General features: G+C 40.2%; 1 protein-coding gene across 1 annotated transcript in view; it reads right to left on the bottom strand.

Annotated features, from left to right (window-relative positions):
- The window catches only part of paxip1 (PAX interacting (with transcription-activation domain) protein 1), a 30,774-nt gene extending 12,842 nt beyond the window's left edge, over window positions 1-17,932 (bottom strand). Inside the window, exons 1-13 of the mRNA XM_084732703.1 lie at window positions 17,736-17,932; window positions 15,047-15,181; window positions 14,758-14,801; window positions 14,268-14,331; window positions 13,846-13,956; window positions 11,508-11,583; window positions 8,436-8,963; window positions 6,881-6,993; window positions 5,902-6,712; window positions 3,645-3,739; window positions 3,337-3,432; window positions 1,637-1,774; window positions 855-976 (exon numbers count right to left, since the gene is read on the bottom strand). Of these exons, the coding sequence (XP_084588829.1) occupies window positions 855-976; window positions 1,637-1,774; window positions 3,337-3,432; window positions 3,645-3,739; window positions 5,902-6,712; window positions 6,881-6,993; window positions 8,436-8,963; window positions 11,508-11,583; window positions 13,846-13,956; window positions 14,268-14,331; window positions 14,758-14,801; window positions 15,047-15,181; window positions 17,736-17,816 (2,414 nt within the window). The 5' untranslated portion in view covers window positions 17,817-17,932. The remainder of the gene's footprint in view (window positions 1-854; window positions 977-1,636; window positions 1,775-3,336; window positions 3,433-3,644; window positions 3,740-5,901; window positions 6,713-6,880; window positions 6,994-8,435; window positions 8,964-11,507; window positions 11,584-13,845; window positions 13,957-14,267; window positions 14,332-14,757; window positions 14,802-15,046; window positions 15,182-17,735) is intronic.

Raw genomic sequence — 17,932 nt, 5'->3', positions numbered from 1 at the left:
AGAAAATTAATATATGGGTTCAGGGACTGTTGTCATTGAACACAGTTCATTGATGCATCTACAAATGCAAGTTAAGACACAAAGAGAAAGACATAAACAACATGCAGAAACGGCACTGCCCTCTCTGGGTCTGAGCTCATCTGAGATGGACTGACGCAAAGTGGAAAACTGCTGTGGTCTGATGAATTCACATGTCAAGGTGTTTTGGAAATCATGGTTATCTGTAAAGGCACCATTAATGCTGAAAGGTACATACAGGTTTTGGAGCAACACATAGTGCCATCTAGACATATTCTTCAGAGACCTCCCTGCATATTTCAGCGAGACAATGCAAAGACACATTTTGAATGTGTTGCAACAGCGTGGCTTCATAGTAAAAGAGTGCTGGTACTAGACTCCCACTGAAGATGTGTGGTGCATTATGAAGCACAAAATATAGAAAGGGAGATCCTAGACTGCTGAGCAACTGAACTGTATATCCTGCAAGATTGGCAAAGAATTTCACTTTCAAAACTTCAACGATTAGTGTCCTCAGTGCCAAAACGCTGACTGAGTGTTGCTTTAAGAAAAGGTGATGTATCACAGTGGTAAACATGCTACTGTCCCAACTTTTTTGTTGCAGGCATCAAAATCAGAATGAGCCTATATTTACAAAAAACAATTAGGTTTATTAGTTTGAAAACTAATTGTCCTTATACAGTATTAAATTGAATACAGGTCAAAAAAGATCTGTAAATCACTGCATTCTGTTTTTATTCACGTTTTTGGAATCTATCTGTTGTACTTAAATCTGACTGTGATCCTAACAACAGGTAGGTCATTCTGCAAAATGTCGTTGTGGATGAGAGTCTTACTCTTTGCAGATGAGGACAGTGTTACTACGACACAGATATCCGGTATATCTGGCACCAGCCAGGTAGGCCATCAACTTCAGGTCATCCCTGTCAGCATCCACAAAACCTGTCACTGATATAATCTGTGGGGAAAGACAGAAACAGAAAAAGATTGAGTACAGAGATGAAAGAGAGATGCCTGAAACATCTCAAAGTGTGGGACTTTGTTAAGTTTGGTGACATTAGGGCCGCACTTCTGCTTTTTGTTAGTGATGTAGTTCTGCTGGCTTCATCAGCCTAGAAGATCTGGCAAACACTGATGTGACAGGTTTGCAACACATTATGTAGCAGGATGCTAGCACTGGCTCCCACTACTGCCTCAAATGAAGGAGTTTAGGTATCCTGGATTCTTCTTAACAAGAGAAGCTGATCAGATGGTGTAAGATCGACAAACAGTGCAGTTCCTTTCACATATCATTCTGAAACTGAGGGACCAGTTAAGGGACCAGAAACCAGTACAACTCCCTGTCAAGATATTCCTGGAAATACAAAGACAGAGGATCTCAATCTCAATCTCATGAAGACTTTTACCTGCTTATAAAAGCTGGGAAGATGGAGATTCCAAGACAAAAGCATTTGCAAAAAAATGACACAAAGCAAACAACACATTTCCTTGATATTTTAACAGAAATTAAGTTTTTTTATGGCCAGTGCCTTCTTCAAGTACACCAACAGAATTGAGGCTGGTAACAAATGGGACTGTGTGAACCAAAGTAGCAGTTGTTTGTGAGAGTCAGACCTACATGCTGAGAGCAAGGTTTTGCTCCAGGAGGGAAGGCAAAGGGCAGATGTAACGTCCGATGAGGAGGAACCATCCTCTTCTTCTTCAGCACAGTGTTGAGCCAGTGTGCTGTTACACAGCGCTTCCCCTCTCTGAGTGCCTGGCAGACAAAACACATCAAATTATCAACAACTACATGTTTTTGGAATCAGAATTGGTTATATTAAAATTAAATCAAGGAGCAGAGTAGTTTGACATCCATCATACTATTCAGAAGACTCCCCTTTCTCCGAAAGCTATTAATTCAACTTTCACATACTCAGTCATTCCCTCCTCCTGTCAACATGTTTCATTTGTGGCCTCTTTGTCTTCTGTGTGGGTTTGAGGTAGTTATACCTAGATATGGAAAAGATACCAACAGCATGCAAAATTTGTTGCCCACCTGAGTGAATGTTCCAAATTCTACCATCCATCCAATAAATTCACAGTTTTTTGTCTGGTGAGCTGGGCTGGAACTAACAATTACTTTCTCACTCTATTGATAGTTGTTTGTCTATAAAATGTCAGATAATAGCGAAAAATGTTGATCAGTGTTTCCCAAAGCTCAAAATGATGCCCTCAAATGTCTTGTTTTCCCAATAACCCAAAGGTAATCAGTAGGGATGTGCATCTCACTGAATGAGACTGATTCAATTTGAATTTTGATACATGTTAAATGATACGTCAAATTTTACATTTTGATTCAATTAATGGTACATTTGTACAGTACTATTAGTTCCAAAAAGACATCCTGATAGTTTAGTATTTTTGCAGTACAATGATCTGCTGCTGTGTTTCATATGAAGAGTGCTGTGGGTTTGGTTGGTGTGGAGGAACAGTGAAGTGTTACCTGCTCTCACAGTGACATGACGTCTCTGTGGGTCAGACTGTGGCTCTGTACTCTGCTGTCAGACATGTTTTGCATAAATGATTTGCAGCAGCGTTTCTCATCTTTCTTAGAAACCCCAAAACTTATTCTACACTTGCACATTATGAAAGTTTGGTGGTGCAATACCATACATTTCACAATTTCAATTTTCATCACTGTCTGTTTTGAGCAAATGAAGAGGAGACGTGGGATAGGGAGGGGGGAGCGCTTGTTTTGTGTGAGTGAGGCAGCAGGCCTCCAGCACAAGTGGTGCAGGCAGAGACAGGAGGAGAGAAAATGGAGGAAACTTACAGCTGCACTTCACTGATGCCAAAAATGAAACATATGCATGTCCTAATGAGATGTATCAATATGCAAGTGTTGCATCGTTTTGTTTCTGAAGCATGTTCCGAATCATGGGCCATCTGAACCAATGCACTTGTATCTTACACATTAAAGTCCAATGCATCAGATGCATGAGTGAATCGTTACACCCCTAGTAATCAGTTTGTCATAGACGAGTAAAGAAATTAAAAAATATTCACATTTAAGAAGCTAAAATCAGAGAATTTTGACTTTTTTTCCTTAAAAATGTAATCAAACCTATTAATTGAGTATCCAAATAGTTGCCAATTAATTTAATACTCGATTAATTGTTGCAGCAGTACTGGTGAGTGAAGCAAATCTACCAGTCATCTGAATATTTTACCAGCATTTAGCCAGTGCTAATTTTGTGCCTTGGATACCAACTCACTGCATGTTTTATAGCTGTTGAGTCTTTACTAACGGAGTGTTCAGCTACCACACAACCTTACCTGCACATACATGTTGCTGACTTGACTCTCACACAGCAGGTGTGTGCAACGGCCTGTCAGGGTAGGGTCAACAGCACCTCCACATGCCTGGATGACCTGAAGGAAGAGTTAAGAAAACATTAACTAATTCACAACCTCTTTCACCATTTTGTCTCCATCTCTAAACTTTGGCACTACTTTGTTTTTTTTTCACAACGCATATTTACAATATAGTATGTTTCATCATTGATATAACCACTCAGCTGCTTTTATTCCAGACAGCTCTAAATAAAGACAATTATCTTCTTGATTTTTTGTGTGTGGCTGACCCTCTTCCATGTGGCCAGGAGTTGTTTGTCAGCCATCTGTTCTGGGTAGTCAGCAATAGCAAATACACAGCCCAGCAGGAATCCATCCTGTGGAACTGAAAATTAGAAAAGAGAAGAAGTTATGCAACTGAATCTGCAACTTAAAGAAAACCAAGTACCTGGAACTGAGTTTTCAATCAATTCCAACAACGAAAATAGATATCTTTTTTTAAAGCCATAGTGTGTCAGAATCCTTCCTGATAGGGTCACATCTCGTCATTAGACAGGATCTAGACAGACGGTGGTTTCCATAATAGATAAATCTTAAAACCTTTTGCAAAATGAGGTAAGTGTAGTAGAACAGTTCACACTAGGGCTCAAACAATTATTGGCTTGGATGATTACTGCCTTTGAACTTCAGCTCTTTTATAATTATCACAGTTGTGATGGACTACTAAAAATGTAATTCTCAAATAAATATCTTACTTGTCTTTGTATTATTTTGTTTTTGGGTTTCACTATTTGTAAGTTATATGTGAGACAAAAGATAATTATTGCAGTTTTTTTAATTCCATTTTTGATCAAATAAATGGACTACTACTAAAAATCCACTACTGTAGCTCTGATACCTTCTCTCTGTTCTCTTCTGTCTGTGGTCACAACTCTATAGTCTTGGTCAATGTCCCACCCACAGCACTATTTGATTTGTTACATGACTAGAGATGCACCGATTGCACTTTTCTTAGCCGATTCCAATTTCCGGTTTTATAAGGGTCTGACCTGCTGATTCCGATTTTGACGGATTCCGATTTTCAGTCTTTCTAAGAACTGGAATTGACAGCATTCAAACATTTTTGCAACTTTTCTTGTAAAAATTAAATTAGATGTTCATAATATGACACTGACTATTAAATATTCATTAAACGCTATTTACATTTTCTCCAAAGTCCTCCAGGTTACAGCCAGGCCTTATTATGGTTTTACATTAAGATTATGAATCAGCTGAATGTGATGACTCGCGAAAACCCGCGAGATCATGGATTTTGCGGGACGCGATTTCACGTGATCTCCTGTGGAAGCAGATGTAAACAAACCAGAGACGGACGCGATGCAACAGTTTGCAGTAAAACTTTGCCGTGAGAAAAACAGAAGCAGAAGTTAAATGAGTCTGGATGAGAAAATGTTTGAGGAGACACATCAACACAGGTTGTTTATTCTTCAGCCAGAACAGGAGGTGAGATTTTAACTGTCCCTCTGTGAACAGCAGTCTGCTGCTGGCTAACATTAGCCTGAAGAGCTACATAGTTTACGGCTGTTCTGTAACATTGTCAGCTGCTCTGTCTCATTGTAGACTGTCTGTCTTCTCTTTATCCTGTTCTTGGAATCTGTCACTGACACCAGCTTCAAGCAGAGCTGTTATCAGTGCTGCATTGACGTGACGGTCAGTTTGTCTGCTGCGCGCATGACGTGACCATCGTGAATCAGAATTGGATATGTGACGCTAACCAGCCGGTTTTCAGCGTGACCGGCCCTGACTGGTGACTGGCCAGTCAGCGTCACATATCCGATCCGACCGGTCTCTGGCCGGTCAATCGGTGCATCTCTATACATGACACAAGTAATAGTTTACAAACAGTGAAAGCTATACCACAAACAGGCAAAGAGGACTGTGTTTGGAAAGGACAAGCAGCAGATATTGCTTAAGTTGCAAAAACATCACAATCTTATGATCTATTTCTATCATGACAAGCATACCCAATTTCCCAGCTGAACCACTGAAAATCCCCAAAGTCACAGCTGATGACATGAGATGTGAAAGGCAAAATAACACCTCTATATCAGTCACTCTTTTGCTGGATTCTTGAATAATGCACTTTGTTAAATGGTCATAACCTTGCCCCCGTCATGTGAGCAGATGGGACATGGGCCAAACTAAAACATAAAATACATTTTTCACAAAGATGGTCTCCATCATTTAGGTGGTTCTTATCACTTTAGTGTATCTTTCTGTGTTCATTTTTCTGATCAGGTTTGTGCAGTGGGAGGAAGAGGAGATGTGTTGTCCATCTTTATACAGTCAGTGTTTTGCAGTGTGTCTGAATACACTTCACTGACCTACATCAAGACAAGTAACTCCTTAATCCTACATGTTGTGTGTGTAATTCTACAGAGCCTTTATGTTCATCCACAAATGTAGTGCAAATTCCAAAGTTAATACGAACCACTGTGTTAGAAGAATATAAAACAGTACGGTCCACTGTAACTCTGGTGTACTCACTGTCTTGTCCGAGCTCATGTCCAAACAGCTGGGAGATGTGAGGAGGCTGTGGGAGCTGAGGCTGCACTGTGGTGGTCTGCTGCTGCTGCTGCTGCTGCAGGGTCTGCTGGTTCTGATGCTGTAAAGCCTGCTGCTGCTGATTCTGCAGGTGCTGCTGTTGTTGCATCTGCTGCATGTGTTGCTGCTGCTGGAGGAAATGCTGCTGCTGCTGCTGCTGTAGATGCAACTGCTGTTGATTTTGTTGTTGTTGCTGTTGCTGCAACATCTGCATGCGTTGCTGCTGTTGAAACTGCTGGAGCTGCTGCTGCAGCGCCTGTTGCTGCTGCAGCTGCTGTAAACCAGGTCGGAGGAGCTGCTGGGGCCGCAGCTGCTGCTGAGAGAATGCATGCTGCTGCTGTGGCTGCTGTGGCTGCTGTGAAAACATTTGCTGTTGGTGCATTTGCTGCTGTTGCTGCAGAAACTGTTGCTGCTGTTGGGGCAACTGTGGGAAGCCTTGTTGTTGTGCAACCTGTGACTGTTGCTGTTGATGTTGTTGTTGTTGGTGATGTAGCTGCATCATCTGATGCTGCTGCTGGAGGTGCATCATGGGATGCTGCGGTTGCTGTGAAAGCTGTTGGTGTTGTTGCTGGGCAGCCTGGTGGGACTGTTGCTGTTGGAGTAACTGCTGCTGCTGCTCTGCAGTGAGAGTCGGGCTGACCAGTTTGGACTGATTGAACAAAAGAGGGTTGGTACTGTTAGGAGTCTGAGCATGGCTCTGATTAGTCTGCTGCTCCAATGGCTTTGTCTGGTTGGCTGTCAGATTCTGGATGATCTGCAACAGAGAAGGACAAAGAAGAACTTAAAATGCAGAAAGAACATGGCTGTCATCACTAGTCCATTTTCAGGAATATTAGAAGTCTGTTCAGTGACATCAAATAGGGAAAACTGAGCTGGATTAGGCTGTTATTAATGTATAATGAGGACCATTGGCATTTCTTACATGTGCTACGTTGGCAGGTCGATTGGCTGGCTGCATGTCAGAGTTGTTGGTGATGTTACGGAGAGTTCTAGCAGACGCACTCCACCCAGGGATGCCCTCTGGAACTGATACACCTAAAAATCAGAAAGAGGTAAAAATTTAATCACTAGGTTTAGAAACAAATACTAGTTTGTTTGATGTGATGTAACTACATTTTTGAAAGATCTATTATCTTTCTAAAGAATCTCAACATCAACAAACATCTTCTGTATTTAAGTGAAATATTAGATTTACTATTTTTGCTAAATACTGTGATCAGCAGTGTATGTTTATTAAGACACTCCATCAGTGTTGAAGGACATAAAATGACCATATTACACTTTTTAACATATAATAGCAATAACATAACAAATTATCGTCGACTAATAGCACTGATCCACTTTTAGAAACAGCACAATATCAGAATATTTCCTCCTCAAGGCTCCAACATTCTGTTGGATTTTGGGCTGGCCCAAACACAAGTCAATTGTGAGAACAGAAACAGAAACAGTCTGCATCAAACATTAGGCAACTGTCAGTCAGACAACTGCTACAGCCCACACAACTCATACAACATGAAATGAGGCAGAATACACTGGCTGACATGATATCGCTGGCACCATTTTTGAATTAAAGCGATAGTTCATCCAAAAATTAAATTTCACTCAATATCTACTCACCTCTGTGCTGATGTGGGGATGGGTGAAGATCTCCCACTTCACAAAACACTACCGGAGCTTCAGCGGAAAACAGCGTTGCAGCCAAAACCGGTGCAACTGAAGTGAATACTGCTTATGTGGTGTAATCCAAGTGTCCATAAGAGGAACAGAAGAGGAACATCATGTCTTTGCTGCAGCCGCGCTGCTTGGGAGAGACCCTCTGTACCTGTTTCAGGCGTGTGCACGCGGATCAGGTCTAAGAGGCTACAGTTGACATTTAGGCTAATAACATGGTGTAAATGGTGTCTTTTTGGGTCATATTTTAAGGTTGCAGCTTACGACTTGGATTACACCACACATGCAGTATGGAGACATTTTGTGTTTTTTTGTGTTCTTTTTTTTACATTTTAAAACTGGTCAACATTCACTTCAGTCGCACTGGATTTGGCTGCAACGCTGTTTTCCACTGAAGCTGCAGTAGTGTTTTGTGAACTGGAGATCTTCACCCATCCTCACATCAGCACAGGGGTGAGTAGATATTGAGTTAAATTTCATTTTTGGGTGAACTATCGCTTTAAGCTGATTTTACAAACTGTAAAGAAAAAGTTTGTTCTCTGCTGTATTTCAAATCATGAGAGTGGTTCAGATGGATAATATTTCAATTGTAGCCCTACAACTCAACCGACATTCATCACACAATCTGATGTACCTCAAAACCAAGACCAAGACTTTATCCAGACCAGCTTTAAAAGCTGTCAGATGGTTTCTGGCACAGTGTAAAAGGCTTTTTATTGTAGGTCTGATGGTGATGAATAACTATGTAGGGTGAACTGTGCAGCCTTGTTGAGGACTTTCCTGAACTTTGCTGACACACTGACCTTGCTGTGTGCTGTGACTGATGGCAGCGGCAGCAGAGCGAGCCTCTGCAGGCATGGCTCCACCACTACTAGGCACAGGAGGCACAGTGGCACACAGGTTGATCAGCCCAGAACCTGTAGATGACACTGCATCTTTGCTGCCAGGTGGCCCGCCCCGGCGTCTGGCTGTGCCGGTTGGAATCGTAGGGGTTGGAGTGGTGACTTCAGCCGGTGTCCAGTTGAGGTTGGTGCCCTCCTTCTCTGTGGAGGAGTCATCATCAGAGTCGTCAAACATGCGTTCGCTACGGCGCTCAGGTTTGCGGGGGGAGGTCGGGGAGACAGAGTTCAGTTTTTTGGGTCCTGGTCGTCTGCGGGGACTGGACTCTTCACCAGACGAGCCACCACTGGACAGCCGGGATCGGCGGGGGCTGTAGCTTCCATCTGAATGAGAGTGCTGTTCATACGACTCTGCTTCACTGTCCTCTTCTTCCTCAGGCTCCACATATGTGAGTCTGGGGTGATAGAGTGCCTCATCCTTCCTGCCTTTGTCTGGAAAAGGTGGAGGAAATGAACCATAATTGTTGTGTATCAATAGACCAATTTATATCTGATGTCAATGATGATTAGTTACACCATTTTTGTTGGAAATATATGTGTACTGTTTATATATTTTCAATTTACCATCACTTGTTAGCCCAATCTCAAAGATTTTTGGCTATAGGTCTACCTATACATTAATCTCTCACCTGGCTGAGTCCATGTGTCAGCTGCAGGCTAAATGTTTTCTTCTTTAACAGATAATTTCTATTTGCTTATATACACACACCAGCCAAATAGAATATGATGTTAAAAACTAGAGATGCACCGATCGACTGGCCAGAGACCGGAACCGGCCGGTCAGCGTCACATATCCAATTCTGTGCCAGTCATTGTCACACACGTGTTCTGCACGATGGTCACGTCATGCGCGCAGCAGACAAACTGACCGTGACGTCAACGCAGCGCTGATAACAGCTACACACTCTGATACATGTCTGCTTGAAGCTGGTGTCAGTGACAGATTTCAAGAACAGGATAAAGAGAAGACAGACAGTCTACAATGAGACAGAGCAGCTGACAATGTTGCAGAACAGCCGTAAACTATGTAGCTCTTCAGGCTAATGTTAGCCAGCAGCAGACTGCTGTTCACAGAGGGACAGTTAAAATCTCACCTCCTGTTCTGGCTGAAGAATAAACAACCTGTGTTGATGTGTCTCCTCAAACATTTTCTCATCCAGACTCATTTAACTTCTGCTTCTGTTTTTCTCACGGCAAAGTTTTACGGCAGCAAATTGTTGCATCGCGTCCGTCTCCGGTTTGTTTACATCTGCTTCCACAGGAGATCACGTGAAATCGCGTCCCGCGAAATCCATGATCTCACGGGTTTTCACGAGTCATCACATTCAGCTGATTCATAATCTTAATGTAAAACTACAATAAGGCCTGGCTGTAACCTGGAGGACTTTGGAGAAAATGTAAATAGCGTTTAATGAATATTTAATAGTCAGTGTCATATTATGAACATCTAATTTAATTTTTACAAGAAAAGTTGCAAAAATGTTTGTGAATGCTGTCAATTCCAGTTCTTAGAAAGACTGAAAATCGGAATCGGTCAAAATCGGAATCGGCAGGTCAGACCCTTATAAAAACCGGAAATCGGAATCGGCTAAGAAAATTGCAATCGGTGCATCTCTATTAACAACTGATGAGATACATATTTATTAAAATTATAAGAACAATCACCTCTTCTTTTAAGATTTAAGTTGTGCTTAAGACCAGTGCCTGCTGAACTGATCAACTGATGATCAAGTGTGCTTTCACACCTAACCTGTTTGACTCTGTTAAAATGAACCATGGTCCATTTACCGCCAGGTTACTGTGGTTCATTTGGGCTGATGTGGAAGCAAATGAAACAACCACAGGATGTTATGATGGAAGATATAGAATTTTAGCGTCATTTCAAAAGTAAACTACTAATAAATCCATCTGCTGATCATGAAATACATCTAAGCCATGTATGTTTATGCAAATCATTTAGTAACCATGGTAACATGTATGCAGTCACCAGATATTTCACCTGACTGCTGTTCTTATATCTTACTTTTACCTTACTTTTTTTAAAATATATTTTACTTTTACTTTTTATCTTACTGTGTACTTTGTCAGCCCATTAAGCCCCAAATCATTACTGTACAAGGCACATCATTTTCCTCCTGTCTCTAACTGTTCATCATTATTCCTAACATATGGCCAATTTGCTAAATAATACTTATTATCAGATTTTTCTGAAGAAGCTCTGTTAAAATAAGGGCACAAATATATACATCAAAAACATTAGTGCTGCATTAATTTTGTCAGTCACTGGAATTTGTTTTCCCCTTGTGGATTCTGAAGGTGCAGAATGTGTTAGGGTTAGGGTTAGAACAAACAAACTTCACATTTGTTTATAAAAGGTCAGTGTGAACACAAGTCGGACCAGAACTAAAACACAACATATGTTTTCTTTTAGTCTGGACCAAATGAACCAACCTACACTTGCAAAAGCACCCTAAGTTAAACCTGGATTGAACAAACTTTATTCATCCCATTAACCATAAAGGTCACATGCCAGGACCCAGAGCAATGAGTGTGAACAAAAGCACATGGCAACATAGTCACAATGAATGTATCAGCATTAATATCTAACACCTACACCATACAGATGTCATAAAATGATACTTTAACTAAATTAAGTTTCAAAAAATTTAATGGTTATTGAAACTGTTAGCCTAATGATATTTTTTCTGTCAATTGATGAATTTATAAGTTGATTAATTCTTTTCAGCACTACAGAGTAGAGCTACAATGATAAGTTAATTTAACCAACAGATTAATTTTAAATTAAATTAAATTTAATTAATTTTAATCGAATAAGTGTTCAAGTCATTTCTTCAGCCAAGGTGACAAATATTCTGTGACTACAGCTTTTTCAATGCAAACAACCAGACAAACTATGCAAACTAAGGAGTAAAATGAATGTATAAATGAATGAATGAATGTATAATCAGACATTACCTTTAACAGAATCTGTTATCCAGTCTGGGGTGACAATCTTGATGCCAGGGTGTTTCAGGGCACACTCAAACTTGGCCTACAAGGAAAAATGCCCATAAATATAAACATGGCAAATTCCCATGACAGAAAATTCTCAGTAGCAACATTCATAGTGAAACCAGACCTGCAAACTCTAAACTACTAAAAAATGATACACAACTAATTCAAGTATGGCAGTCTGGAAAATACATTTTAGTGACAGTGATCTGCAAATGAAGCCTTTTAGAGTGTTTTGAGACTTGAATACAAGGATAAAACAACATCTTGTTTTGACAAACAAATATATTTTAGAAGTGAGAGAACACATATCATGCTCTGATTTTTTTTAAATGTTAAATGTTGTTTAAATCTCCAGGTATTTTGAATGCATGTTGACAAGAAGTAACACCAGTGTGTAATGAGAATACTCTGTTACAAGTAACATCATGCATTGAAAATGTGACCAAAGTAAAAGTACAAATGTATTGGCATCATACTTTAAGTACCAAATGTAAAGGTAAAAGTACTCGTTATGCAACATGGCCTATTTCAGAACAACACACAGTACTGTGCAAATGTTTGAGGTGTGAAGAAATCCTGAAAAGTAAGAATGCTTTCAAAAATATAAAATAGAATTGTTTATTTTTATTGATTTACAAATTGCAAAGTGAGTGAACAGACGAAAAATCTGAATCAAATCAATATTTGGTGTGACCACCCTTTGCCTTCAAAACAGCATCAGTTCTTCTAGGTATACTTGCACACAGTCAGGGATTTTGTAGGATCATAGTCAGGTGTATAATTAACCACTTATACCAAGCAGGTGCTAATAATCATCAATTTCATATGTAGGTTGAAACACAGTCATTAACTGAAACAGAAACAGCTGTGTAGGAGGCTTAAAACTGGGTGAGGAACAGCAAAACTCACTACCAAGGTGAGTGTTAGGATGTGTTTGTGTGGAAGAGTTTCATGTCAAACACCATGACAAGACTGAGCACAGTCACAAAACACAAGGTAGTTATACTACATCAGCAAGGTCTCTCCCAGGCAAAGATTTCAAAGCAGACTGGGGTTTCAAGATGTGCTGTTCAAGCTCTTTTGAACAAGCACAATGAAACGGGCAACGTTGAGGACCGCAGACACAGAGGTCGGCCAAGGAAACTTGGTGCAGCAGATGAAAGATACATTATGCTTACTTCCCTTCAAAATTGGAAGATGTCCAGTAGTGCCATCAGCTAAGAACTAGCAGAAACCAGTGGGACCCAGGTATACCCATCTATCTGGAAACGTCCTACGTGGAAACGAGGCCAAGTGACTCAACTATGCACAAAAACAGAGGAACTGGGGTGTAGAAAACTGACTGATAGGTCAAAATCTGAAATATTTGTCTGTAGCAGAAGGCAGTTTGTTCACTGAAGGGCTGGAGAGCGGTGCAATAATGAGTGTCTGCAGGCAACAGTGAAACATGGTGGAGGTTCCTTCCAAGTTTGGGGCTGCATTTCTGCATATGGAGTTGGGGATTTGGTCAAGATTAATGGTGTCCTCGATGCTGAGACATACAGGCAGATACTTATCCATTATGCAATAACATCAGAGAGGCATCTGATTGGCCCCAAATTTATTCTGCAGCAGGACAATGACCCCAAACATAGAGCTTATGTCATTAGGAACCATCTTCAGCGTAAAGAAGAACAAGGAGTCCTGGAAGTGATGGTATGACCCCCACAGAGCCCTGATCTCAACATCATCGAGTCTGTCTGGGATTACATGAAGACATAGATGGATTTGAGGCAGCCTACATCCACAGAAGATCTGTGTTTAGTTCTCCAAGATGTTTGGAACGGCCTACCTGCCAAGTTCCTTCAAAAACTGTGTACAAGTGTACCTAGAAGAATTGATGCTGTTTTGAAGGCAAAGGGTGGTTTCACCAAATATTGATTTGATTCAGATTTGTTTTCTGTTGGCTCACTTTGTATTTGGTAAACTGATAAAAATAAACAATTATATTTTATATTTTTGAAAGCATTCTTTCTTTACAGCATTTCTTCACACCTGCCTAAAACTTTTGCACAGTACTGTATACTGTGAATTTGCCTCTGGGAAAAGCCTTATTGATATAATATCAGAATTATTTTTTGGATTATATTTTGTATTGTTAATCTGAACCAAAGTAACTACTACCTACTGTTAACAGATGAACATAGCGCAGTAAAAAGTATAATATTTGCTACTAAGATGTAGTGGGTAGGGGTATAAAGTAGCAAAAAATAGAACTATGATTGCTTGCACCTATGTTACACACAGAGCATGTACTTACCCCCTTTGGTTCCTTCACCACTAAGTGGGTAATCTTCTTGTTGAGGTTAAGCTGACATTCCCCTCCATAAAAGGTTATGTAAGCCCACAAAGCATTGAGATCGTCTGGGAGCTGCGTACACAAACACACACACGCACGCACTAAATGCATAAACAACAGTGAGCTTAAGATGCTGGACTAGTCATGTCTTTCAAAAGTAGAAACTGAGACAAAGTGACAAAGTCACTGCCAAATGTAGGCAGAGGGCCTGACACAAAATGAGTAAAACAACGTTGAAGGTACTTTGTCAATCCATGTCTTCACTGAAGCATGACTTGACTGACCTCTCGTATCTGGTTATCGTGCAAAATTCCATGATATGTACGTGCAGAAACCTTCAAAGTAATAAAATGGATAACTTGCAGACACACATGGACACTTACCCTGGGTAGACAAGCTGTCACACCAAAGAATATCTGTCCAGATTCTGGAGAGAATCCAGTAACTCTGCAGTGTTCATGGTCATAGAAAAACACAGCAATTGTGGCATTGAGATGAATTCAAATTATTCTATAATCTTGATTCCAAAACATTTGGACCCTGTGTAAAAAGTAAATAAAAACAGAATGCAATGATCATCAAATGCTTTTCAGCCTGTATTCAGTTGAATACAGTACAAAGACAAGATACTTAATGTTGAAACTGACAAACTATTTTTTTTTTGTAAATATATGTTCACACTCGATTTGACTGCATCCGATATTAGTTTTACACAGAACCCCAACTGTTTTGGAATTGGGGTTGTATAATCCTTTGCAACAATATAATAATATAATTCATGTTACATTCTACCAATATAATTGGCTTTCTTTTTCGAAATGCCTTTAAGTTACACCAGTTTGAGGTATTTTGGACTTGATGATAGAAGGATACGGCAACAGGTCTCCACATCTGACTGACAGGATTACCCAGGATGGCTGGAAAACATTAAGAGAACATTAAGTTAATGTTTGATATTTGCTTCTTTCTCTCATTTGCATTAGTTTGGAGTGGTATTAAACACTATTATGGTTTGTAATAGTGGTGTGATGTGATTAACCAAAATAACACATCTTCTGTTTTTACACATAAAAGGAATAGTTTGACATTTTGGGAAACTGGCTTATTAGTTAGGCCAGTTTCCAGTCTTTATGCATATAACATATTCTGGCACAACCCTTACCTTGACGACAGGGAGGTCAAAAACCTCTCTTGATTCGCCCACCTCAGGGTTGTCCCCATCCTCTGCAATGATGTGAGTAGCCAGAGCATTGTAGGACACCTCCTTCCCTTTCCCTGCTTTCAGAAGCTGCACCACCTGGGATTTCAGCAGAGGTTTCAGTCTAATTCTACTTCAGTACAGTCCACACTACAGTCCAGACTAGCTTAAACAATGACAACAACATTAGTTAACACTGGCCAAAGATTGCAAAATATCAAATTAACAAAATTCTTTAATTACTTCTCAGAGATAGCAATGACAACAATCATATACAATTACAATGTAAGTCATTGGACAAGTTTTGGAAAGAGCATAATAATTATAGCTAGCCCTAAAATTAGATCACAGTAAGAGAAAGCAGGGATGTTCCCCGAAAATCTGAGGTGGCGGCAGATGCCATAAGACATTATGAAGGTCTGTTTCTGCTCTCTACAAATGTAATTTCAACTTCAGTCTGGCAATTGGCCCAGCAAAGTTGCTTGTTGATGTTTTTGTGGTGATGAGTTAGGGCAGGGATACCCAGCCTGCTATGCCCAGGGGCCATTTTTGCACAATGACAGGAAGCCAGGAGGCAGTTAATAAATAAACATTAATACAAACATTATTTATCAGATAAAATGCAAAACCATTAAAAGGCCCACAACTCATCTGCCCTTCCAATTAACTGACTTATTAACTTACCTCATTAAGTCAATTAACTTGGTGCAAGAGTAAACCAGATAATAAGACATTTTACTGCATTTATTAAAGGCAACTGCATTTTAGCTGTAAATGCTGTTGTTACTTTAACTGAGTTGTTACTGAGTTTATACAACACTAACTAAACTAAACCTCTTCATCATGCAATCAGTGAAATGTTGGAATGATCTGTAAATATAAAGTACTCCCACCAAATATGAACAGCATATTTAATTGTGAAATAAACATTTATGGGAACAGAATTATCCTAATTTCTGTGTAATCTTTGCTCCTTTTCCTTCCCCTGCACAGCTCACCGCCTGATCATACCGGACTTTGCACAGCCTGAAAAACCATCAAACATACAAAAGAACAGTGCCTTCTGTTACTAACAGCCCCACTTATCCCATCTTGTAAAAAATAACACATCTGTCCCTCCTTCCTGGAAAAAACACTGTCAATTATTTTTATTTTAAGTTAGGTAAAGGTCAGAGGGCCACCTGGGAGCGTACTGGGGGCCAGATTTGACACACAAGTATCACTGAAGTTAGGGTGTGCTCATAGCAGCTCCCATCCTTTCACTGAGACATCTTTATTGACAGAGCATGGTCATCTATAGCAAAAAAGTGTAACCTGGCTCAAACATGTCAGAATTCAATACAAAATTATCTGGCAAATATGCATTTCACTTTTCAATCAAATATGTGGAATTGCCAGAAGGTCTTCCAGTCACACACATTACAACTTGCCGCTGTGATAAATAACCATTAAGCAAACCAGGGATGAAATGGTAATCTTTTTCACTGTTTCAGGTTTTAATTATTGTGGGAACTGTGTTTGAAAAGCTCACAGTAAACTTTGTGCTGTGATCATTTAATTCGTAGTGTCCAGGGGTGGGTAATAAAAAAGTAATGATGCACAATTACTTATTATTCTACTTAAATAGAGTTTCCAGACATCTGTACTGTTTAAGTACATAATGTGTGTACCTTTAGTACATCTGGTTATGACTAAATGTCAATAAAGCAAACATGTTCAACACATTAGAGACTATTCAGTGAATTCACGAGAAATCATCAAATAAGATGTCAACATACACACAGTGGACTGGGCTCACTAAAGTTTACATTTTTGGTGACAAAGCTCCAACAACTTCTATACTGTGTTCTCATGTTCTTGTTTCACTTGAGCAATAACGTTAAACTGGCAGTCGTGCATCACTTCATATCACAACGATGTAGCATTTTATTTCTTGCTATAATCACATTACTTGATAGGATATATCAGTTCATACGACGCATATGCAGTATATCAACACGCTCAAACAGAGGTGCGACTGAGGGCACTATTTGGCAGGAAGTCCAGCTCTGTGCCACAGGTCTACAGTACTAGTGAGTGGATAGTAAGTACACATGCGCAGTAACGGCGCACAATTGGGCAAAATGTTGATAGTCACAGGTTGATGCAAAATAACACCATGTTTAACCCTGTTCACCTCGGCGTTTCACTGCCGTTCCAGGTCAGAACAGCGCAGTGACAGCACCGAGGCTGTGGGGCGGCCGTGCTTCAGAAAAACTAAGCAAACAAACGCCAGTTTTATTAGCAGCTTAGAAAGCCCCACAGACAGATAAACCAGAGGCTAGCAGCTAGCAGCTAACTATCTGTGCAACTACGAAACTCACAGCTAATGCTAAGGAGCTGCACTAAAAGTGCAGTGCTAGGTAGCTTCTGCACAGAACACTCACAATGAAGTACAGTGTCATTAAAACTATCTCTCATAACTTCACAAGACAGAACACAGACGCCAAGAAAACCTTAACCAAGACCAAGCTCAGTGTTTATCATGTAGCATGTCACTCAGTTAGCTAGCAGCTGCTTAGCTTCTCCTGCAGCACCTCAGTTAGATTCAATGGTGCTAGCCAGTTAGCATGCTACCAACTTAGCTACAAGAAGCTAACGTCCAAAGCCTCACCTTTTGGTCAATGTCCCCTACCACGTAGAATTTGACATCTTTGAAAAGTTCATCGGAAACCTTGTTTTCTTCTTCAGACATGATTGTCCATTAATGTCAAAGAGTTACAGATTTAAACAGCAGTCCGAAAGTGTGAGTGTGTGTGTATATGTGTGAGTGTGTTAGGGCAGCTGGTTGGAACATACAGTATACCGACC

This window comes from Lutjanus erythropterus, chromosome 12 (assembly GCF_056507025.1).
Source record: "Lutjanus erythropterus isolate fLutEry1 chromosome 12, fLutEry1.hap2, whole genome shotgun sequence".
Classification (NCBI taxonomy): domain Eukaryota; kingdom Metazoa; phylum Chordata; class Actinopteri; order Lutjaniformes; family Lutjanidae; genus Lutjanus; species Lutjanus erythropterus.
Note: the sequence above shows the minus strand (reverse complement) of the source record. Positions and strands in the feature narration are given on the sequence as shown.